General features: G+C 37.8%; 1 protein-coding gene across 1 annotated transcript; it reads left to right on the plus strand.

Moving 5' to 3' along the window:
• The first annotated feature begins 4,022 nt into the window (after positions 1 to 4,022).
• LOC110923567 (protein NDR1) lies at positions 4,023 to 4,916 on the plus strand. The gene has a single exon (XM_022167643.2). It carries the CDS (start codon positions 4,094 to 4,096, stop codon positions 4,838 to 4,840), a length of 747 nt encoding a protein of 248 aa, XP_022023335.1. The 5' UTR covers positions 4,023 to 4,093; the 3' UTR covers positions 4,841 to 4,916.
• Positions 4,917 to 26,672: the final 21,756 nt, after the last annotated feature.

Here is a 26,672-nt window from a genome sequence, read left to right on the forward strand (position 1 = left end):
GCAATCATTTCCTGATGGGTTGCATTAACATTATACGAACTCATTTCACTAATCAAATGATAGAAACGAGAAGGCATATCATTAAGGGTTTCATTTTCCAAGAACTGAAATGATTCAAACTCTTTCTTTAACAAATCATGGCGTGTCTTCCGAGAAGCTGCATTCCCTTCCCCTCTCGCTACCAATGCATCCCATAAGCTTTTCGTGGTCTTACAATATCTAAATTGATGATAGATTTCTTTGTGAAGCGCTTGTGTAAGAATAGCAAACGCCTTTTTCTCCAAGTCATAGGCTTTCTTATCATCTTCAAGCATATTAGCATAACCTGCTGAAGTTGATGCTGCTACTTCGAGGGCAGGGTTGGCTCCATTAATGAAACACGTCCAAAGTTCGGTGCTTTGCCCTTGAACATAGGTATGGAAATGTCCCTTCCATGATGGATAGTCATTTATGTGATTTAACTTTGGCGAGCGATTGTTGCTACCCGTCTCACTCTCGCTAAGCAAGAGATTTTGAATGCTTTGATTTTGATTTGATACCAAGGCCCATTGACATGCACTTATGGACAGTTGTTGTTCAGGTATGAAATTCGCTAAGTATGATGCCATAGAGGTCTGATTCGTATTTTGACCTGGTCGTGGGTCCGTACTCCAGTCCCACGGGCTTGTGCAACTCATCTTCGATGTATACAAGAAGAATACCTGATCAAACACTTGAAAACACAATGTTATGACAACTTTGCAAACCTTCTGTTGAAAAAAGACAACACACACGACGAAACACTTTCCCACGAAACAGATTTCGTTTTGTCGAAATCACCTATGACGAAACCCAATGTGTTTCGTCGATGGAGTATGGCGAAACAGAATGTGTTTCATCGCAGATTGTTGTCGGCGAAACGCTTTTGTTTCGTCGATTGCTTGATTCGTCGTCTGTTTGTTTCGTTGAAAAAGTAACCAGAGAGTTGGTGAGGTAGGCGAAACCTTATCCTCGAACAGACAAAGTACACGACTTTTGTCAACTCAAACCATGCTTAGACTAGCAACCTAGAGTATGGCTAACCAATTTTTAATTGTTTTAATTTTGAATTTTAAAAACAAAGAATATTCAAGAACACTTGAATGTTTCTTGAATATTTGAAGAACAAGACCCAGAAATATGAAGTTTTCGGTCACCAAATAACTTTCCGAACAACAAGTTTTGCACAATCTTTCACCAAAAACCCTGGTTTAACACGTGAACAATTACTAACAAGGTTTTTAACAAAACTTTTAGCAAAACAAGCAAGATCTACAGATTTTACAGAGAATTTTTCCAGAAAACTTGAATGTTTAAAGATGACAATTTCAGATAACACTTGATAAAAACCGAACTATGTTTGATTTTAAACAAGGATAAGAGCCAAGGCTCTGATACCACTTGTAGGTCCCGAAATCAGAGGATCGATATCAACAACCTAATCCTTGTTTATAACAAACAATGTTACGGGTGCGGAATCCCCGTAACAATGCCAAATCAAACACAGTTATAGATATAAGAGCAAGGTTTAACCAATGATACACACTCTATTGATTAAACAGATGAGAACAAGATCAAACTGATACACACACAATTTGACAGAGTAACTTTAAGGGTATTCTCTCATCTCTAAGTTGTAAATGAAACAGACTATGCCTATATATAGCAGCCTGGGCCAGTGATCCGACGAAACACAAAGTGGGTCGACGAAATGGAACTGGGCCACAACACTAAGCCCATCACACGACGAAACACATCTGTTTCGTCGCTGAGCATGACGAAACAAAAACAACAGACCAAGGTCTGTTTCGTCGACAAGTGTTCGACGAAACAACCGGTTTCGTCGATGGCTGCAAATTGTTTACTGATTGCTGCAAACAGACAGCAAACAGCAGGCACATATAAGCACATACATTTGACAGAAATACCCTTTACATGCAACATGCATTGTTCATAGATCTTTATACAACAAAAGGAGACAAACAAGTCGGACACAAGCGGATAGGAGGATATCCGACTTGGTCGACGGCAAATACAGACTCGATAAATGATAAAAGACCGTACAAAATAAATCGTAAATTACAAGACTAGTGACAGACACAAAAATGCATCAACAGTTCCGGTGTTGTTGGAAAAGACGGCTAAGGGCGTGGTGGTCGGAACCAGCGACGGGGAAGTGGTGATGGAGGTGGAGGTTGGTTGGAGGCGGATGTGTGCGACGGTATGCCTGGCGTTGGGGTTCAGGACGACGATGGAGGGCGGTGGTGGGAGGTGTCGATGTGGTGAAGAAGCGAAGAAGAAACTGTGATTTAGGTATTAGGGTTTAGAAGATAATAAGTTGACGCCGTGACCGTTAAATTACTGTTTCTCGGTTATGTTATTTTTTAATACATATTTATGAATATGTACTTTTCGACAAATAAAATAATTTCTGTTTAACTTGTTTAACAACAAACTTTAAAAAAGTAATAAATTTAATTTATTGTATTGTTTTTTAATTTTAAATAATAGTTAAAGCAATAAACCGAAAATAAAGAAATATATAATTATTTTTGAACAAAACACAACCTGTGATGTATTATCTTTAGGTACACCTATCCTGGTTGAGTCCACGTATTTTCTTCAAGGGTGCCCTACTATCGTATTTTTAGTACAATATATGTTTCAGTAGATAGCATACTCAGAGAGTTGGGGAGCATATTGTTAATTTGTGTAATGTTACTTTGCTGAAATCAATACATGGAAACTTTGAAGTGATATCTTTGTGTTACTGATTGTGTTCTTGCTTGGTTTGTGTGTAAACTTGGATTCCGCACTTATTTATACATCATACAACAGGGAATCGGTGTTTATATCGATCTTATTATAAGGGCCTACATCTTCTGGTGTGCTGGGGTGACGTGCCTCCGTACTAAATGTCATGATTTGGCTTGTTAGTCCGCAACGTTGCCTTCCACTTCTTGATGTCCCAACTCCCACATCTTTCAGAATAAAAAATATACTAAAATCTAGTATAAAAATTAATTTAAAGTAAAATGTACTTGAATTTATCATGTTCTCTTGCTAATCAATTGATGATGGCCCCTATAGAGGGTATAAAGATTCTTATTGTAAGTACTCTAGTATAAAGTCTACATACAAATACTAGGTTTTAACATACGAAACATACAAACTAAACAAAAAAAAGGTCATTGTGGCATTTTTGTAAAAATGATAATTACATTATTCGGCAAATAATTACTCTATAATAGAACTTTAATTAAAATATTTAATATTACTCTACAACAATTGAAGTAGAGTAATACTACCTCAATTTTGTTTTAGCATTATACTACTGTGCTACTTCGGTTGTTGTAGAGTAATAAGACTTACTCTAGTTTAATTATGTAGTAAAATAATAATTTGCAAAATAGTGTAGTTATTATTTACCAAAATCTCACCGCGTATTTATCCTTACACTTCGCATGGGTTTTGCTACTCTTTGGAGTTCGGTGTCGTGGTGATATTACTTGTTTATTTGCAACTGTTTTGTTTTTCTATGAAGAATTTGCTGTGAAGTCTTGCTGACCTTTTCTATAGATAATAAAATAAAGGTCTTTTAGATTAACACAGTTAATTAGAAGTTGAAACATGAACGTTCCCACGAAACCATATGAACTTCAACATTTTACGCGGTATTAATCAAAGTCTACGCCAACTCCTTTCTTCCCAGAGCAGCATTTACAGATAGCTGAAATTGTCAACTCTAATAATTAAAAGAATTTGGATTATTGTAATAATAATTTTTACAATAATAATAAAAGAGTTTGTTGAAATATTTTGATGAAATTAGGGCTGCAAATTCTCCTACATCAACTGGGCCATATTTTATTTTGTGTAAATATTTTAAATTACTCTACTTAGGATTTTCTAATCACTTACATTTTAAAATACCACTTGAAAAAGGATTAATACGTTTTCAATCAATATATATATATATATGTTGGCCCAAAATCATTTTCCAGATCAATTTCACACACAACAGCTTCCATACATTCCTATACAGACATATACTTTATTACTGTTTGATACATCGATGGCGCAAGTCGACGATGTTGGCAATGCATGTTGCGATGTGGTTTACGAGGAATGTTGTTCCCGGCTTCCTGTTAAACTTCAAATTTTCCTTCAATGTGTGGTAACTCCGGCACTAATTGTTCTAGTTGTCTTGCTTGTTTTATACGTGAACCCTAAATATCCTGAGTTTTCAGTTGAAGAATTCTATGTTCCAGCTTTTAATAAAACTTCCAGTAATACCACAAGCAGCACCATATCTTTCAACGTTAAGCTACGCAACCAAAACGCAGCGATCGGGCTTTACTATGATGGTCCTGTCAATGTTACATTCTCATTTATCCCTAGAGAAACCAAGAACAAAGTAGTATGGGAGTACTCTGTGCCCAAGTTCTACCAAGGTAACGCTCAATCTAGAAGACTCATAGATGTGATCAAGCCACTTGGGGCATCGGACACGCCAGTTTTTAACCAAACGGCTGTGGCCGAACATTCGAGTGTCTTACCTTTTGGCGCGATAAACACAGGGCTTGAGCCGTTAGTATATTTTAGAGTTGATTTTGTGAGCAAAGTAAGGTTTAGGTTGATTGGGAAGCACCATGCCAAAGTCTTTGCTCTTAGTGCTGATGTGCCGATAGGCACAACCACCGGTGAAAAGTTTGCGAAGAGGGGAATTCAGGCAGGTGCGGCGTCAAGGATTGGTTGGGGTGGAGCTCAATCAGCGGTGATGGTAGTACTGTTAACTGCCATTAACTTGATGTTCATGTGAATGACGTGTGCTCTTTAATTCATATAAATTTCTTGCGAACTCTATTTTAATCTTTTATGTATGGGGCTTTTGCAAATGGTTTTTTTTTTTTTTTTTTGTGTGTGTGTAATAACTATAGAAGAACAAAATTTCAATTCCGGTATTGTTGAAACAATGGTTAACACAAGGATAACCAAGAGGGTCGTTTCACTTATGGGTTCAACCTCTTCTCTTGCTCGTATCAGTGATCTGAGATCTGCAAAACAGTAAACACCGTTAGTCTCGTTAAGAGGGGGGAAGGGGGTTTTCCCTCTTAACCAGGCTCCGGCGTTAAAATAAGTACTGCCCTGAATAAAACAGTGTGTATATAGAGTGAGTAAGGAGAGCCAAGGATCCTGAACCTGAATGATGAAGGGTCCTATTTATAGCCGGAGGGTGAAGAAGGAGGAAGCAGCTGTGCCAGCTGTGGGTGCGCGCCAGCTGTCCGACCAAGAGGAATATCCTCTTGGTCTTCTCTGTCGCGGAGGGTGTAGTGGTACACGTGGCGTCCTTGTATTCGGCTGTGCTGGGTACCTCGTACTGGTCATGTCAGCCCTGCTCCCTGGATTGTCGCAGGCCTATGTGGCCTTCTGTCAATGGTGACACATGTTGTCCTTTATGTTGGGCAAAGCATCTTTGATGCCAGCTGTAAACCGCCTAGACGTCTTCTGGATGCTTCTAGAATGTTCTGGTGACATGGATGCCTTGTGTGCACAAAAGTGGTGTGGTCCCTGCCATGTAGGCAGGGAATTGGGACCATACCTCTTCAGGTATTCAAGAATATTTCACCCTCTCTAATAGCTATTTGCATAAAACAACTCTTCTATTTCTATGAATTCAAAGGAATACAAGTTGAGTGAATGATTACATGAGCCCTAACAATTCTTAAATGCTAATCCTATGGTCAACACGTAATAATGACCTTTCTCGTCGTCCCCTTATGGTCCAATATAGTGACGTAACAAATAACATTTGTTTGATAATCCCGCCCTCTATAACAGTTAGTGGCATAAAACAACTCCTCTATTTCTATAAATTCGAAGGAATTGAATACAAGTTGAGTCAACGAGTACATTTCATTTTTCTTTTTTTGGTATTTGTCGCAACCCGCGACCCCATTTCGGGAGTGGGAGCCGTGAGCACGAGCTGGTGATATCGGTGTTTATTAATTTAGCAGCGAAATTAAAACATCAGGATCGTAGTTTGGAAATAAATTCAGAGTTTGCAAAACACCAACTTTTATTTAAACAAATGGGCTACAACACATATTCCATTTATAATATTTTTATAGGGATAACCCTAGTTTGCTGAAAATATAACGTCTTCTTTTATTCAGGCAATTTATAGCCACTTTATTTAAGTCTTCAGTGCTCCATAGCTGGCTTCTAGTAGCTTCACATCAAGTTACCTGAAACGCATTTCGTAAAGATTTTATCAGCAAAAAAAATACTGACGAGTACATTCCATTTTATGAAAAGACACATTGTTATATTTTTACAGCATCAAGAGTTTTTATATTTGTTTATATCTACCAATTTCCCAACACAGTATTGCTACTGGGGCACCATTTCCCCGTGCTTGTGGTAATGCTAATATTGGCTAACTTTTTGTTCAATATTAACGAGTGTCAAGTAATGTATACAAAACCCCACATACTGATAGTAATTGTAGAATGCAAAAACTTAATCACTGTAAATATAACTGATAAACATTTAGGGTTATGTAAAGCATTTTAAATAATGACTCACAAACTGTGAGAAAAAGAGAATGACTCACATTGTAAACTTGAGTTCTTGAGTTCCTATGGCTTCCTAGAAATATTTTCTGCTAATTTTCTTGAGTTCCTATTAAAAACATACAATGCACGCGCGTTAGTATGATAACTCAATTTAACTTTATCAATACGTCACGAGACAGAACCCCAACTTAGTTTACAAAGCATAGCCCTAAACAGGCAGCGCTTTGGCATCAGTTTTTGGGTTCCAGATCAATCGGACAGGGTATCGAATTAGTGATCGGGGGTTAAATACTTACAACGGGGCAGAGCTTTGTGATTTAGGGGGTATTTTGGCTAGAAATTTCGTGCTAGAAGTTATAGAGAGAAAAGAGTTTTGAACGAGTTGGGAATGTGCAGCAACTGCTCAATATATAATTGAAACCGGAGCCTGTCGCGCCCTGCGACCGCCCCTTCTCCTTCCTTTCACGCCCCGCAAGGGCACCTAGCTACGGCTAAGGTTGCCTCGTTGGCACCTAGGCTCGACACGTGACATGACACGTGTCAAAAAGAGTAATCGGTAAGAAAAGAGCCGTCGCGCACCGCGACCGGTCTCCTTCAAAGCTGTCGCAGCCAGCGACAGGTGCATAAATTTTGATTTTTCATTTTTTTATTAAAATTAACGTTACGTGGGTTCGGTTTTGCGATTCCGGAGCATTATAGGGTGTTTTTGAGGGTTTTTATATCCTCCCCACCTTGTTTTAAATCTCGTCCTCGAAGTTCACTAGAATAGGTATTGATACTTCCTTTGCATTTTAGATTCCAAGTCCAATGTGTATTCTGGTGCTCTCTTTGAATCTCATTTTACTTTGACCATAACTAATCTCTTGTGTTTTAGATTCTAGATCTTTCTATCTTCAATCTGAATGGGCTTCTCTACAAACCTAAGTTTTTCATTTACCTCTACGTCTTGAAGAGGTACCACTAATGATTCGTCTGCTAAACATTTCTTGAGGTTACATACATGAAATACATCATGTATTCCTGCCATCTCTTCTGGTAACTGTAATTGATAATCTACTGACCCTATTCGTTTGATAATTCCAAAAGGTCCGACATACCTTGGGCTTAAATTTCCTTTCTTACCAAATCTTATAATTCCTTTCCATGGTGAGACTTTTAATAGTACCTTATCTCCAAGATGAAATTCCAACGGTTTTCGCCTATTAATCTTGTGCTGTTTTCAGTCTCTCCTTGACTTGAATAATTTTGTCAGTTGTTTCTTGCACGATGTCAGGACCTGACAGTTGCTTTTCTCCAATTTATGCCCAACATACTGGTGTTCGGCATTTCCGTCCATAAAGCGCTTCAAATGGTGCTGCATTGATGCTGGTATGATAGCTATTGTTGTATGAAAATTCTATTAAAGGTAAGTGGTCATCCCAACTTCCTCCAAAATCTATCACACAGGCTGTAAGCATATCTTCCATCGTTTGGATTGTCCTTTCACTTTGTCCATCTGTTTGAGGATGATAGGTTGTACTTAGATTTAGTCTAGTTCCCATTGCCATTTGGAAACTTGTCCAAAAATGAAAAGTAAAATGACTATCTCTATCAGACACAATAGATAAAGGAATCCCATCTTATGAAACTAATTCATTCACATACAGCTTGGCTAACTGTTACATACTGAAAGTTTCTTTCATTGGTAAGAAATGAGCATATTTAGTTAATCTGTCTACAATCACCCAGATTGTATCATTACCTTTTCGTGTCTTGGGTAATTTGGTAAAAAAAGTCCATTGTTATCAATTTCCATTTCCAAATTGCTATTTCCAGTGGTTGTAGTAATCCTGAAGGTTTCTGAAGTTCAGCTTTAACCTATGATCAGGTTAAACATTTAGCAACATAATTTGCTATATCTTTCTTCATTCCTATCCACCAGAAATTATTCCTTAAGTCTTGATACATCTTGTCACTTCCAGGATGCATCGTATATTTGGACTTATGAGCTTCTTCTAGAATTCGGCTTCGTATGTTCCCTTGGATAGGTATCCAAATCCTTTCCTTATGAAATCTCCAAATTCCATCTGTTCCTTTTTCTAATTCTTTAATCATTCATTTTAAACCTTTAGCATCGTCCTTAATTGTTGTTTCCTGTATCTTTTTCGCTTGTTCATTTAAATCTACCTGCAGGTTTAGTCTGAGAGCACGTATCCTTTTTGGCTTCTCATGGTATTTTCGACTTAACGTTAGCTTTTCTTGCATGATACTGGATATCACAATCATAATCACTAAGAATCTCCATCCAACGTCTTTGCGTCATGTTTAATTCCTTTTGTTCGAACACGTATCTTTAACTTTTATGATCGGTGAAGACAATGAACTTACTTCCGTAAACATTGTGTCTCCAAATCTTAAAGGCAAAAATTATCGCCCCAAACTCTAGATCATGAGTGGTATAATTCTCTTCATGCTTCTTAAGTTGTCTGGATGCATATGCAATTACATTTTGACGTTGCATCAACACAAATTTGAATCCTAACTTAGATGCATCACAATGGACTACAAAGTCTTCAGTTCCTCCGGGCAAAGCGAGTATTGGCGCATTAGTTAATCTTTGCTTTAGAATCTTGAATGCTTCCTCTTGTTTTGGTCCCCATTCAAACTTGCCTGACTTGCAAGTTAGTTTGGTTAATGGAATGGCTATTATAGAAAAATCTTGAATGAAACGTCTGTAATATCCTGTCAATCCCAGAAAACTTCTTACTTCTGTTGGTGATTCAAGGACTTTCCATTTTGTAATAGCTTCAATCTTTGTAAGGTGCACATAAATTCCTTTATGATTAACTAAGTGTCCAAGAAATTGCACTTCTTGCAAACAAAATTCACATTTTGAGAATTTAGCGTAAAGCTTTTCTTTTCTCAACAATGTCAGAAATATATACAAATGCACTGCATGCTCTTCCTTACTCTTATAGTAAATTAGAATATCATCTATAAAGACAATTATGAATTTATCCAGGTATGGTTTACATATCACGTACATCATGTCCATAAATGCGGCTGGGGCATTGGTTAAACCAAATGGCATGACTGTAAATTCATAATGACCATACCTTATTCTGAAAGCAGTTTTAGGAATGTCCTCTTCCTGTACCTTCAGTTGATGATATCCTGAGCGTAAGTCAATCTTAGAATAGAATCGGGCTCCTTGAAGTTGATCGAATAGATCATCGATTCTCGGTTGTGGGTACCGGTTTTTTAGTCGTAACCTTATTGAATTCTCGATAATCAATGCACATACGCATCGATCCATCTTTCTTCTTGACAAATAACACCGCTGCTCCCCATGCTGATGAACTAGGTTGTATGAAACCTTTTTCCAATAATTCGTCTAGCTGTTTCTTCAATTCCTGCATCTCCGTTGGCGCTAGTCGATATGGTGCCTTGGCAATTGGTGCCATTCCTGGTATCAGGTGAATTCTAAATTCAACCTCTCGATCTAGCGGTAATTAGGTAACTCTTCTGGAAAGACATATGAGAATTTAGATACTACAGGAATATCTTTTAATTCTTTTCCTTTAGTGTGAATGATTCCCGAAATCGTATACATCATTCCTCCTTTTCATGCATAATTTGCAGCTTTCATCGCAGAGATGAATTTTGTTGACCTGGTCGGCTTGTCTCCCTTAATTGTGATCCTTGCACCAGTTGGCGTACATACTTCTACAAACTTTTGATCACATAAAATTTGTGCATGATTGCCTGCCAACTAATCCATTCCTAATACAACATGGAATCCGGCTAGATCCATTGGTAAGAGGTTAGTAGTATAGTTATAACTTCAAATTTCTATCTTTCCTTCCTGAAGGATTTCAATTATTTTGATAGGATCTCCATTTGCCGTCTCCACCAGATAGTCTCGGTAAAGTTTAGTTAATGGTTGATTGAAAAGTTTGCAGAAAGAAGTGTTTAATTAACTTTGGTTTGCACCAGAGTCAAATAATACTTTAGCATAAACATCAATAACTAAAAACGTACCGGCAATTACATCCGGGATCATCTTAGCCTCTTCTATTGTTTGTGGTCTAGCTGCTTTGACTATATTTCTGATCTCACTGATCAATCCCCAGATATAACGGGAGACTAATACTATTTCTGGTGAGGATAAAGTTGGTACTATCCTAGCATATTCAAAGGATGTGGTAGTATAGTCTCTGCAGTCTACCCCAGTCATTCTATGATTTAGGAATTTATTGGCAATCTGTTCCTTTTCAGGAGGAGGACATAATTTCCTTTCAACTATTTCCTTAAAGTTGTTCCATTCCATCTTGTAAACCCTGTCACTTCCTCTTGACTGGAGAATGGTATTCCATCACTCTAATGCTTCGTTTTTGAAGAGATTAGAAGCATACATGATCTTATCCTCATCTGCACATTTACTTATTTTCAAGACTGTTTCTGTCTTTTCTATCCAGCTCAAAGCTGAAATGGCTCCTTCATTGTCTGAGAATTCTATCGGTTTACATGATAAGAATTCTTTATAAGAACAACCATATGAGATGGTCTTTTTTCTTTTTGGAATGGGAGCTTAGATTAGTAGTCCTTGATTTCCATTCACGTTGCGACTTGGCTCGTTATGGTGGGTATGGAAAAAATAATAACCATAACCGATCCACTACTTTCGGTTTTCAAAAAAAAAAACCATTAACCGACCCACCGGTTTTTTATTTGGTTCGGTTTTTTCGGTTTAGTTTTGTCGGTTAATTCGGTTATAATTTGGTTAATTCGGTTTTTTGTACATCCCTAGATTGTGGTAACGACATTGTAATCAAAGACGTGGCCTTCTCTTCGCATTCATAATACTTTCTTTGATCGTCGGTTAAAGCTAGATAACTGGTAATCGTTAGTGTTCGAGCAGGTTGTCCACCATGACCTGACGTCACACATAACCACATTCTTACATCTTTCGCTTTGATATACCTTTCAAACTGTCCTTTCCATTTAGGATAATCAAACTTATTCAATAGCACAAAAGGTTTACCACTGCTTCCGTCTTCATTATTGTGTCTAATACTTTGAACAACGGTGTTCAAGTTGTTTGCTATCTTTACTATGTCTTTGTTTCAAAAACTGTTAACACTTTTCAAAAATCTCTCTAAGTCCGGAGAGAAAAGGACACTTGTTGAACAAATATTGATGAAACTTCAATCAAATCAACAAATTCGGACCAAAGATCACAAGTTCTAACAAACACACTCAACAAATTCGGACTATAAAAAAATAAGACTGGCACTCTCTTAAATTCGGACAAAGAAGGAATGAGTTCTCACAAATTCTGACAAATATTCACTTAAATTCGGACAGAATAAGTACTGACAATTCTAAGTTCGGACAAGAATAAGTACTTACACACTCCACAAACTCGGACAAGGAAGAGCTTAAGTACTGATATGTTTAAATTCGGACAAGAGACTCTCTAAATTCGGACAGAAAAGAGTGATTAAGTACTGACAATGTGTAAATTCGGACAAAAGATAAGATCTGACCAATTCCACAAACTCTGACAATGTATTTTGAACAAATTTGGACAAAAACCCACAAGTACTGACAGGGGTTTATCAAAATTCGGACAAAACAAATAGTTTCTGAATTTATTTTCCAAGTGTGACTACACACTAGGTCATCAATAAGTTCAGAAGAACAAATACGGACAAATATGTAAACTCTGACAACGTAACTGTAGGATCGATTTCTGACCCAAACGAGTCGATCAGAAGAGTTTTTGCTCGATACGAAAGGCGGAAACAGTCGTATCAAGTTCAATTCAGCTAGATATTCACTTTAAACTGTCTTTTGATTGCTTTGACAAAGAATTACAGCGAGTAGACACTTCGGCAGCAGTTCGGTACTCAAGCCGGAACGTTACAAATGAAATCAAGACACCCCTATATATAGGCCAGCTAATTTCGCACGTACCTGCACATGCGAAATCAGTTTCATGCGAAACTTGATTTCGTGCGAAATCACCATGTGATTTCGTGCGGAATTACCCACATGTAATTTCGTGCGAAATTACATTCCTAACCTATTTTTGACATTTTCTTGTAAAACGTGCCCTGATCTATCTATACAAATACAAGACTCGATGCAAGACGAAGTCGACAGACGGATGCACCAACAGACTCCCCCTCGGATGTTGACGAAGTCTTCGGTGTGTCGAGTCTTCAATCTTCAATCTTTATCAGCCTTCTCTCGAACTATTTTGAAATATCTGACACTGTAAAGCATCCTCGATCTCTATCTCCACTATTCTTATCAGCACTAACAAATAACCTCCCCTCGGATGTTGAGCTATTCTTCAATCTTCTCTTTTTTTCTTGATCAGATCTCTTGATTCCTTAAGTTCATCAGCATCATCAGTTTGCATGAACTTGAGATCCAGAAACGTTACTTGGCTCTTTCAGCATCGGAACCTGACTCTTTTCAACTACAGTCTCCCCCTAACAATACACTGGGATCTGGTATTGTGACCTGGCACTCTTTAGGAATCGAAACCTGGCTTACCTGCACATTCTCTACCTTACAATAAATTTAAAAAATTTAAAATTTGACAAATTTATGTTCTCTGCTTACCACTTATAGAAAACAAAATGCAGGTATTAACCAAATTAATGATTTTACACTGTTAATCTCTGATAAATCACGTGTAAAATAGAATGATTTAACATTTTAAAACTTCTGATGACCACTTGTAGATCAAACATTCAAAATCTTTCTTTATTATTCACAAACTCCCCCTCACGAAATGTCCATCATGTTTAGCACTTGGAATTTTGAAAATCAGCTCTTCAACACCAGTTGTCGAAAATCTTTTTGTATTTTTCAAAAATTTATGCTAAAACACAATTAAAATCTTTCTGGGTTTTTGATTATAAAGAAATGCAATAAGGAAATATTTACGGACAATATTTTTGTGAGTTTGTGTAAGCGGATCATATCAGATTATGAGACAAATCACTAACATCGTTAAGCTTTAAACATTTTATGTTTTAAACAATTCACCTAGATTGTCAGTATACTGATCCACATAAATTTTCACACAAAGTTCAACTGTTTCGAGATACTAGATTAGTGTTTTAATGACTTAAACTTATTCGCGTGTCCCATCTCAGAATATACTCCCGTATCCAGATTTCTATATTCAGTCTTACAGGTGAATGTACACTAATGATATCTGTAAACGGGTAATGCGAAACCGTGAGAGCTCAGGTAAGAACTTCCGTTCGTGCAGAGAGATGACGGCTCGTCTTTAGGTGTGTCCCGTTTGGGGATCTTTTCTTCAACAACACATGATTAGCATTTTTTCAATGTTTCATCATTTTTTGTACTGAGGGCTGGCTTTAAGATTAAAGCTTATGTAAAGCATTATACGAGGACTAGACTATTGCTCTCTCAAAATCAAAAGTCCTGGTATAATACCCCAGATATCACCACGCACAAAGACCTAGTATGTCAGAAATAGAAAATCTTTCAAACAAGATTTCAGGGGTTACCCATATATCCGAGAGATGTTCGCCACGATATAAGTAAGTTTGAATTTATGCTTATATCTCGAATACAATCTACTGAATGTGTAAAAACCTACTGGCATATCCACAGTGTGATTGTAACATTTCTTACTCTCCCTAAAATTCAAAAACATTTAAAGAAACTTTGAAAACAAACTATACAAGTAAAGTGACAACTGTTGTGAATTGCTTCAATTCTCCATTCACTTGGCATAAACAATCAGAACTCCGCCTTTAAACAAACTATTTTCCCATTATGATTTCAAAACACTTAAGTTTTTTTTAATCAAAATGGTTTTTCCGGAAAATAAGTTTTGTTGATTTTACCACTTGTAGGTTGGGGATTCATTCATCACTTTGTTCAATTTAACCAATTGAAAAATTTAACAATTTTAAATTCTTTCAACAAATACCACTTGTAGAAAATCAAGTACAACTTAATGTCCCTGATTAACCACTTGAAAGTCGAAATATCACAGTTACCAACCTGTGAATTTCTCAAGAAAGATGCCGATTCCTACTCCCCAATTACCAACCTGGGAGTTCCGGCAAGTCAGGTTTTTCAGTTAAAGAGATCCTCCCAAGCCTGACAGTCCTTGGGAGTTTCCGAGTTACCAACAGTCGGTTTCTTTCCTTTCATCTTCTTCTCATAATATTCCTTTACCCCTTTGACTTTTCCATCAATCATTTTACTAAAAATATGTTTTACTTTGGGGTTAAAGGCCTTTTCAACATCAAATTCTTTCTTTTTAGAAAAGAATTGATTTGAAATCTCAACTTTACCAACTTTTTGTTTAAAATTTTCAGCCCTCAATGGTGGAAAATTTGCATCATCCATTGGCGGAACTGATTTTTCACCATTTAATTCAACCTGTGACTCCTCTGACTTTGTGGAATCAGATTCATCGCCAGAAGATAGCTCCTCTGATTTTGATGAATTGCTAGAACTTTCATCAGATTTCTTAACAACCCATTTTTGGTTGTCAAGATTTGCTTTTCTCTTGTAAAATCTTTTAGAACATTCACCAACCTCAAATTTCGAGTTTTTGAAAACTATAAAAGGTTTGGTTGGTGGTTCATTTTCAACCATCTTTTCTTTCATTTTAATAGACACACCCTGCTTTGATTATATTGCCTTAGGACAATTCTTGGCAATATGACCAATTGTTTTGCATTGAAAACACATTCTTGTCTCTTTCTGTTGAACATCTTCATTTTTCATTTCATCTTGCTTCTTCGCAAGGAATTCTTTGTTTGTCTGTTTCTAGAAAGAGCTTTTCTCCTCTTCTTCCGAGCTTGCTCCTGAAACAAATACTGTTTTTGGTTTATATAATTTTCTGGTGGAATAACACCAAGACCTTTCTTTTTGAAATTACCGTTATGGTTTGGTTTCTTTCGATAACCTGAACCAGAACTGTAACCCTTTTTCTTATTTTCTCTTTGTTGAACTCTTGAGGTGTACTTTTTAGGTTTATCAGAAAGATTTACATCTTTTATTTTAGAAATATTAATCTCTGTTAATTTGAAAACCTTTTTGATCATTTCAGGTTTAACACCTCTTATTGGAAATTCTTCATTAGAATATAATTTGTCAGAATCATTCAAAGTATAAGCCACTTTGAACGCCTCATCATTCAAATTAGATTTTGATAACAAGAATTCTTTATTGTAAACTCTTTTGCCCTGTTTGACTTTTGAACTTGACATGTCGGATTCAGACTTTGACTCTGGTTTTGACTCCGACTTTGACTCCTCTGTTTCATCTTTATCCAACACCTGATCGACCACTTTCTTTATTAACTCGGACTCATGATCAGTGTCAGATGATGTAAACGTAACATCAATGTTTTCTGGCAAGTTAACTGAAGGCTCAGACTCCCACTTTAAGTTGGTTGCCTTTTCGACTCTTTCTGAATTTGGATTTCGAGGCGAATATCCATTTTCAAGCAGGGGTGGACACTTGTTGTAACTGACACCTTGTTTCTTACCAGACATCTTCACTTCAGTATCCTTCTTTGTTTTGGAAGTCTTCACTTCAGTATCCTTTTTCTTTTCAGAATTCTTTTCTTCAGATGTTTCTTCCTCAAATGCCTTCATGCCTTCAACTGTTGGATAAATCCTGTCAATGACAAAAGAAGTACATGAGTAACTTTTTAACAACCTATTAACTCTTTCTGTTTCAATCCTTTGAGTTTCCAGTTTCTGTTCCAGCACAGCACACTTTTCAATATAATTGTTGAGAACTTTCTGCTTTGTCATGAAAGCTCCTTGAAGTGTCTTCATGGCTGTTGCTTGTTCACTGCTTGATTGATTGTACTGATTCATTGACTTGTTCAGAACATCATAAGATTCTTTCAGTCTGTTCAAGTTGTGAATCAAAGTACTGTTTTGCTTCTTCACTGCTTCACAATTTTCACATGTCACTGGACTCTTTTGTGCATCAGCTTCTGCATCAATCTTAAAAGCTGGAACTTCTTTTACCTTTCTTTTGATCACTGGAACTTCTTCATCATCGCTGCTGACTGGTTTTTTAGCTTTCTTATTTTTCTTTTTAGCTTTTTCATCATCACTGTCACTCTCCTCCATCAACTTTAAATGCTCTTTCATTTTTCTTGCATAATAATCATCATCATTATCACTGTCATCAGCAACTCGAGCAACAAAAGCTTTGTGATCTGTAGTTTTGTTAGGATCATAGTCATCTCAACTGAAATTTTCCCAGCTAAAACCTTCTGCTAACTTTTCATCATCTTGATCTATCAAACATGCGTTACCATCAGCTGAAACATATTTGTCCTAACTGAATTCTTTTGATGATTTTTTATCTTCTTGATTCACCATACAGGCTCTCTTTGATGATTCTTCAATCTCCTTCCTGGCATGAGCACTTTGTGGTTGTTGTTGTTGTTGTTGAGAAACTTGATGATAGATTGCTTTCCGATAGTAATCATTGTTATTGAACGAATTTTGAGCTCCACTTGCTTCGCGATTTGTGCACTCCCTCTTGAAGTGTCCTTTTTCCCTGCAACGAAAACAAGTAAGTTTAGACTTATCAAATCCTAAAGTAGAAACATTAGCATCATGGAAGTCATCTCTTCCTGTGATTTGTTTGAATTTCTCAGCTCATATTAACACACTCGCCAAACACCACTTTATGTCCATCAATTCCATCTCTTCAGCATCGATTTGATCGTAATCCTCTTTTGTCAGCATTGGATTTCTGATCCTCCCTGCTACTAAACTTCCATGTGACTCCAAAACATTTCCCAACAAAGACATGTGACTTTTTGCAATTTCTTCCGAGTAATCCTGATCACTCTCAAGATTCAATACAATGTTGCATTGTAACTTCTAGCCATTCTTTGTTGCTGACAAGTTTGGATCAAATGATGGATATGACGAAAAAACTGGTTTTGCTGTTTGATCCTTTAGATGAACCTCCCAATGAACTCTTTGCATTGAATGCAGTCTCAACCTTTGGTTACATGTTGGTTTTATCATTCAACCCTGCTTTGTAATACAGACTGATATCTTGTTCACCATCAAAATCCTTCATTCTTAAAATCTTTCTTTGTTCCATTTCTTGGGCTTCAAGCTTTTCATGAACTTGCTCAATGCTAACGAATTAAACCCTTTTTTATTCCTTAACATCATAAGGTACGTGCCCCAAGTTTCATGTGGCAACGCATCAGCCAACTTTTCAATCAACTCCTCATTGTCTTTTGTGATGCTCAATCTTTTGATGTTCATTACAAGATTGCAATATCTTTCGATGATCTGCTTAGTACTTTCAGTTCTTAATCCCCGAAATAAGTCGAACTCTTTTTTCAGAAGTGATTTTTTGTTCTTAACCATCTCTTGACTTCCAACAAACTTTGATTTTAATGCTTTCCAAATTGAATATGCACTTCCATTGTGCTGCAACAAAACCAAGATATCTTCTTTCATAGCTTGTTGTAGCAAACTGATCATCATTTTCTCGTTTTTGTATTTCTTTTTCTCATCCACACTAAGGTCTTTAATAGCAATTTCCTCTTCGTCACCATTCATTGGTCTAACATATTTCGTTTCAACACATTCCCAAGCATCCAAATAGTTTGCTTGTACCCAATTCTCAAACCTTTCTTCCCATCCTTTATACTCCTCGATATTCATGAGCTTAGGCGGTTTTTGCATGGTGCCCGTTTCATTTTCCAACAATGCTTCTTGAGTAATGGTAATCGGAGTAGCAAAGGCGTTATAAAATTCCTCTTCCATGATTTGGTTTTCAAAATTTCACAAACAGTCAGTTTCAAACGAAATTAACCTCAAACGAAATACCCTTTCAAGCGAAATTACCCTGTTCAAACGAAATAACAGCTTTGGTACGAAATTGCCCTAATTTCGTACGAAATAACAATTTTTCAAACGAAATATGTATTATCGTGCGAAATTATCAAACGAAATAACTGCTTGATGCGAAATCACTAATTTCGTGTGGACCTCCCAAACGAAATTACACACTGAAGCGAAATAAGGTAATTTCGTGCGAAATTAAACCCTAATTTCGTGCGTAATTATGATGATGTCATAATCTCGAGCTGAATTTTGTCAAATTGATCAACTTTTAAGCCAATTTTGAGTCGGAAACTTTCAAGGATTTGTTAAAACACTATTGCGCACATAATGTGTGAAATTCAAATCAATTTGACCGTGAAAATTTGTTAATTGTGAAAAAGAAGGTGTAGAAATCAGAAATTGCAGCTGAATTGGTATGAACTCTTCCTCCTGAGCTCTGATACCACTTGTAGGATCGAGTTCTGACCCAAACGAGTCGATCAGAAGAGTTTTTGCTCGATACGAAAGGCGGAAATAGTTGTATCAAGTTCAATTCAGCTAGATATTCACTTTAAACTGTCTTTTGATTGATTTGAAAAAGAATTACAGCGAGTAGACACTTCGGCAGCAGTTCGGTACTCAAGCCGGAACGTTACAAATGAAATCAAGACACCCCTATATATATGCCACCTACTTTTGCACGTACCTGCACATGCGAAATCAGTTTCATGCGAAACTTGATTTCGTGCGAAATCAACATGTGATTTCGTGCGGAATTACCCACATGTAATTTCGTGCGAAATTACATTCCTAACCTATTTTTGACATTTTCTCGTAAAACGTGCCCTGATCTATCTGTACAAATACAAGTCTCGATACAAGACGAAGTCGACAGACGGATGCACCAACAGTAACAATCCCAAAATAGATCTGAAGAATAATGATTTCTTACCTCAGCAATCTTCTTCAAAAACCCAGAGAATTTGCAGAAAACTTTTAGATCTGACACTTTCTAAACACAATCTCAACCATCCAATCAAGAACAAACACTCAAAACTAAAACCTAATCACCATCCATCATGAAAAATCAAGAAATAGAAGAAGAATCCATTAAAAACATAAGAAAAGTATGAGAAACCCTAGAAAATAGAAAACTCTCTAGAACAAAAAAACCGATCTATAAATCTAACCTCCAACACAAAGCCTACAGCGGTAAGAGCACTCTCTATACAGAGCATGATCTGATACCACTTGTAAGGTCGCCTTATGAAGCACCTCGAACACACGAACCCGGACCGCTCATCACACACACGATGTGCGGAAACCACCGCGTGACTCGTACCGCTCCGTAGATCTCGTACAGAAGGAGTAGAAGATGAGATAACCGATCAATCTGTGAATACACTGATTATTCATAGATCACACACCTGAACACTCAAACACAATGAATAGCACATACAAAGGTAGGGCTTGTTTCTCTTTCTAGAACAAGTCTTGCACAGAAAGTTTTCTCAAAAAGCATTCTTTTTTTGTATTCATTCACTTAGAATATATACAAATACAAGTACGGACACTTAAGTCCTGAGTAAAACAAACCCTAGTCCGAATATACCTAAATTAGGACAAGACAAACTAAACAAACTAGTCAGTACTTAACATCATAAGTACAGACAAACAATAAAGAACAAATTCAGACACCCCCTATAACTTATAAGTTCTAACAAGCTTAACTCCACAAATTCGAATCATCCAAGGTGCACTTACAGTTTATCTGTATGTTAAAGTCTGAAGATAGTTATGGTATCCTTCCAACGAGTGTGGTACAATGGGGTTAGGGTTTCATGCTTGATTTTAATAGGTCTACGTCACAGATCAGCAATGGAATCCTGTACACAGGTATATTTTTGGCTCATTTTTAGTTGTGCTTCCTTATTTAGCTTGATTTTTAATGAATATTTACTACTCGACTAAAGGGAAGTGATTGCAAGGGTTTGAGTTTTTGAATTTGTGGTTTACTGATGAATATCAATTTGAATTTTGGGGTTCTAACTAATTTGAAATGTTTTATGAATGTAGTTTTTATGATTGTTTCCACATAATAGTGATAAATTGAAGATAACATAGAAAATAAGATGAATTTGGTCCATTGTATGATTGTTGATAAAGAGATTTTCATATTAGCATGTTATACAAGCTGTTTGATTAATTCAAAACAAATACTATAATTGTACTACAGTTCATTGCTACAAGGCCTCAAACATTGAATCAACACTTATATGTGCATGCCTTGATTGCAAAATTAACGGAAATTACAATTTTGAACCGGTCAAAAACTAAAAATCTTGACGATTAAGTTGCAATAAAGAAACTACACCAAATAATATGTAAAATGAATCAAATCACCTGCATTATCTTTATTGGCCGATAAGCATTACTGCACGTGAACTATATTGTTACCAAACCACAGTTGAAGGCCATCACTTCACTGATTCCCTGTAATTTCATCCAATTAGTTTGATTTATTGGGTAATTTATCACACCCCCAAAATACCACTTGCGGAAACACCACGGGGCGTGTGACGTACCAGGATCTTAGCCACCAATAACATTAAACTCATGAGTATATTTAAATAAAACTTTCATTCATTATCATAAAGTGTTACAAAACGTTACATATAATTTATTGTACACAGCGGAAGCATAACTCATTTATTAAGTGTTTCATAAACCACGCGTACGTAAACCATTAGACTTGTGTTGCGATTCCATGTATCTCGACTCATGACCACTCCAGCCTTCCAGACAGCAAGTTCCAGTGATATAATCCTATAGACCTGCAAGCATGCAGACAAGTGTGTCAGACGACGCTGGTGAGTTCAAAGTTTGTTTACACATTTTCGTTACCAGATACGAGTATAAACATTTCAATGATTTGATGTTGTTATTAACTCGATTACCGCAGATGGCTATAGATTTATTTGCCCAAACCCCAATGCTCTATCACACATTGGTCAAGTGGTTAAGGTAATTAGTTCACAACCGTCCTCCCCGGTACAGTGTGAGGGTGCCAAACCTAATAGCGCTAACAACTAATAACCCCGTTGCCTCCCCGGCAACCAATCAGTATATGTAAGGGGACTTAATGATAGAAATGAGTGTAATAACCAACATCCCAATAACCCGACGTTCCTCCCCGGAACAATTACCAGATGTCCCTCCCCGGGACGCATGCTTGGAAAAAGAGCAGTGAACTCACCTTAGATTTGCTCGGTTATTAACAAGTTACTTTACCCGTTCCAAGTCGGTCAACCAAACCCTACCGTGGTTACCAAAGACAATCAGTATAGTGTTCACACATATCACTAATCTAACGTACACATTGCACAAGTAGCAAACAATTATGACACACGTACTTATACGTATCGTAACTGTTAAACATACAATCCATCGATCTATAACTTTTATCATGAGATCATGTAACCTGTGTATGGGTTTTACATGCAAATCTATCACTCAGCAGTACATGTGTTTTCACAGATTGCAGTTGCTGTTAAGATCACATATCGGGCATTCGTTTCTCAAACAAGTTTCTATCCCACGTGCAGGTCACATAACAACCCATAATAAGTAGGTTTTATACTCACACAATTCAAACTAGGTTACTCATTCTTATTAACATGCAATAACACTCACAGTTGCATTGACATTTGACATCAGATAACATGCACAACATAACCCACTCACTGTTCAGTTTAGTACCCATACGACGAAAGACTACATGTTTCGTCGGGTTCATTCATAGCGAAAGACTACATGTTTCGTCAGGTTCATTCATGGCGAAAGACTACAGGTTTCGTCAGTAATGCCAGCCGACGAAAGTCCACGGTTTTTGTAAGAACGGTTCATGGCTTTAACAATTCATGTTTCTTTTACTGATTCAGCTAATCAACTACGGTTTATCGTCAAAGCAACATCCAACACAGATAATTATCAATTCAACCAGTAACGTATAGGCAAATCATTAGTTAACAATGTCAATCATCCAAACTGTTTTATCAATTATCAACTTCTTACCACTAGACAGTTTAGCCGTTTCGAGCATATCAAGGGATCCTATCACATATGCATCCTGTATAATTGATTTTCATTTAACATGATCATCCTAGTTGTATTAACAGTCAACTACAACATTCATACAAATCAAACCCTAATAATGTATGTTTAACCACACAAGGAATCTGGATGAAAAAACGAGGATTAACCAAAGAAGAAGAACATGACACTAACCTTGATACAAATGCAAAATAACAATGCTTAGAATAATTACACCGAGAGGATGATGCTTCGAAGGGAGGTTTGCTGCCGTCGCTAGGTTTAGAAGAGTTTAGGGTTTTTAGTTTACGTCTCACAGTTATAAAAGTTATATAATCACCCACCACTGGGCCGTGAACTGCTATTGGCCAAAGCCCATCCTATCTTTCGTCGGGCATACATGTGGCGAAAGACTCTATCTTTCATCGGGCATACAAGTGGTGAAAGACTCTATCTCTCGTCGTTCAGGGTTTGTTACGAGGATGAGAATGTGTTTTGCTTGTAAGTTATTAACATTACAATATATACATCCATTCACCATCAAAACTCTAATCTTTCAAACAATAACACATCACTCAACATGAGACAAATTATCAAAACAGAATTGCTACACAAGAGATACGTAAATGAATGAACTTGAAAGCTCGGGTTGCCACATCATCCCCAACTTGAAAGAAATTTCTTCCCGAAATTTGATAAGCAATCCAAAATGGCACGGCGTTAGATCAGGATGACTGTATATTTTCCGTGGGTACCACATCACCCCTAACTTGAAAAGGGAATTTCGTCCCGAAATTCATCAACGACATCCAAGGTTGAAACAATCGCTTGAGCAATGAAGGATACTAGAGCTTCATCTGATCATTGGGTTTCTACGTGTACCCCGGTCCACGTCTTGAGTTCCAACGAACTCTCGCGATTGGGACTCGACTATGATAACGTACCTTGACTTCCTGGTCCACGTTTTTCAATGGATTCCTCGATAACTGTAACTTGACATAAATCTTAGGCTCTAGCAAAGGTATCACAAGTGTTTAGTCGGACAATCACTTCTTTAGATTCGAGTCATAAATGACATCGCGAACGTTACCCGATTCGTCAGGTAACTCGAGTTTGTGAGCCATGCCACCGATTCGTTCCAGAAATCCGAATGTCACAACGCATCGTAAACTAAGCTTGCCACGTTTTCTATAGCGTACCGCACCCTCCTAGGGTGAGACTTTCGATTATGACACGTTCGCCTACAGTGAACTCCCAGTGTTTCCTAAGCTTATCAGCTTTCTTGACGGTCACGTGTTGCCATCAAACAATTTCCGATCTAAGTAATCTTCAAGAGTTTCAAGCACAAGTCCTGGATCTGTGATTAGGTTGTCACCCACCTTAGCCCAACAAGAAGATTGGTATTATCATCCATGCATTGCCCCAAACAGAGCTGTCTGAATACTAGAATGGTAGTTGTTGCAGTAAATTCAACCAGAGGTAGGTGTCCATCAAATTTTACTAAAGTCAATCACACACGTGCTCGCAGCATGTCTTCGAGTGTCAGGGTGGTTCGCTTACTCTGTCTGCCTGTCCTATGGTGATAAGCAATAGATCAGTATGGATCAACATCAGAGGTAACATGAGTTGGCATCTCGTGCCTAAAAACCGCCTCTCTCAGAGGAACATTCACAAGCTGTGAAGACTCGTTAGTTTCCTTGATTACAAGAAAGTGTGCTGGTTACGTGAGACAATCAACGATAGCCCAGGTGATATTGTCTCCGTTTCGGGCTGTAACTAGACTAGTGACAAAATCCATGACAGATTGTTCTCATTTCCATATGGGTGTTTCTGGTTGTTGGCACAAAGCAGTAGGTTTCTGATATTCCGCCTTGACATTCGCACAAGTTAAGCACCGTTCATATACTCAGCTACGTGGGCCTTCATGCTCTGTCGCCAGTATAGGATTTATAAATCCTAGTATCCCCTATCAAGACCCAAACGACTAGAACATCGAGGCAGATGTGCTTTGCTCCACTCAAGTTCCCTACGGTTGCAGTATAATGGGAAAACATATGTGTTCCATGAAGTAGTGAATATCATCCAATCTTGCCAAAAGTTGCTCTTCCATGCCCCACATGGACCCAACTTGAAATTCCTCTTCCTTTAATGCTTCGGTTAGAACAAGGTGAATCTGATCGAGTAGGCTAGAGTCGATAGTGATTGCATGCTCGTACGTGTTTAGGTTCCATATTCGTAACCGCTCGAGGGTTCCATCCGGTGATGTCATCACATGTTTAGCTCTTTTGGAACAAGGGTACATGGGAGGCCCTTGTGATCGGTTTAAGTAGCGCATTTGGTACCGTTCAAGTAATGCCTCTAACTTAAATCCAAAGACCATGGTTTCCACCGCTGGTTGTGACTCATGAAACTCTCTTTCGTAAATCCACTACGTGCGTCATCGTCTTCTCATGTTGCATCAGCGTGTAATTGGGTCTCCAATTCGAACCATCATGGTATACCGCTTGATCACCCGTATCCCCGGGTAAGGATGCTGCTCAGTGCATTGTAGAGTCAGATTTCAAAAGCTGAAAAGACGTTCTCCTGTTTTGTCTCCCACGAATACACAGCACCCTGATGTGCTAAAGAGATTAAAGCTGCGCAATCCTCAAAAATCCCTTGATGTATCTACCATAGTATCTAGCGAAACCAAGGAATTGTTGTATCCCCGCAGGAATCTTTGGTGTCGATCAGTTTCTAACCAAAACGGGTCTTAGAGAGATCCACGTGTATTCCTACTTCGTTGTTTACATGACCAAAAATTGTGCCTCTCAAATCCAGAAGTTACCTTTTACAAGACTTCGTGTGAAGTGGCTCCGTCCTCAGGAGCTCTAAAATAAGGTACATATGCCGCCCATGTTGTTCCTTTCTCCTGGTAATGATTCAAAACGTCGTCAATAAACACGGTCGATTCATGTGGCCCATAAAGCTGCTGGCGTGTTGATTAACCCAAGTGTCATGGTATACAAAGTCGCAATGGTCATATTGTGTTCGATATGCTGTTCCAGGAACATTCTCCCCTTGGACTTCTATCTGATAATAGTTCGTTCATTAATCAATCCTCGAATGGAAGCTTGTCCCTCGCAACTGGTCAATAGGTTGTCAATACAATGGTCGAGGCAAACAGTTCTTGACTGTCACCTTGCTGAGTTCTGGATAATCAGTACACATACAAAAAGGCTTGTCTTCACGGATATAACTGGGCTCCCCAAAGCGAAAAACTAGGTCCGATAAACTCCTGTCCAATAGTTCCTGAAGTTAATTAGGCAGTTCCTGCAACCTTCCTGATGTGAGACAATAAGGAGTACTAGTAATAAGGGTTGCCTCTGGCGCGAGATTAAACTGAGATTCTACCTAACAGTTCTGGAAGGTAAACCTGAAAGTTCCTTGGGTAGCACACCGAGTGAAATCACGAATAACTGGTGGATCCTCGATCCACTTTTCCTTAGCCCTAACATCAGTAACGAGTGCTAGTATAGCGGGGTAATCCCTCCGTAGACACTTATGTGGTTTCATTGCTGAATTGACGCTAACCTTTGTGCTACTCTGACGCTTTAGAACAGATACGATCCTCCACTAAGGAGAAGGATACGCAGAATTTCCTCCTCACGGGGTATATCTATGTGATCTCTGGATAACCAATCCACACTAACTACTGCATCAAAACTATCAAGGATAGTAGTAGGAAGGTCGATATCGAACACTTGTCCCACGAGGTCGAGTTTGCATCCCAACAAACATATGAAGTTCCATTTGTCTTGTCATCAGCCGATTCCATAACAGGTTCGGTTTTAAGGAGCATCAAGGTTAAATAGAACTAAGATGAAGCGATTCGTTACCAAGAACGTGTAGGCCACCATGTTGTTATAATCCTGGCGTCGCCTATGCCAATCCTAAATGCCCTTCCGCAAGCACCACTACCAGTGTTGTTACGGTCATGTGGATTCCCAATATTGTCATCGTTTCCTTGGTTGTTGACATTTTGATTTAATAACAGTCAATCCTTGTCGAAGCCACCCTTGTTTCCATACGGTTGGCTATGATTACGAGTACCTTGATGTCGCCGTGACTGTTTCCT

Source organism: Helianthus annuus, chromosome 17 (assembly GCF_002127325.2).
Source record: "Helianthus annuus cultivar XRQ/B chromosome 17, HanXRQr2.0-SUNRISE, whole genome shotgun sequence".
In the NCBI taxonomy this organism is placed as follows: Eukaryota; Viridiplantae; Streptophyta; class Magnoliopsida; order Asterales; family Asteraceae; genus Helianthus; species Helianthus annuus.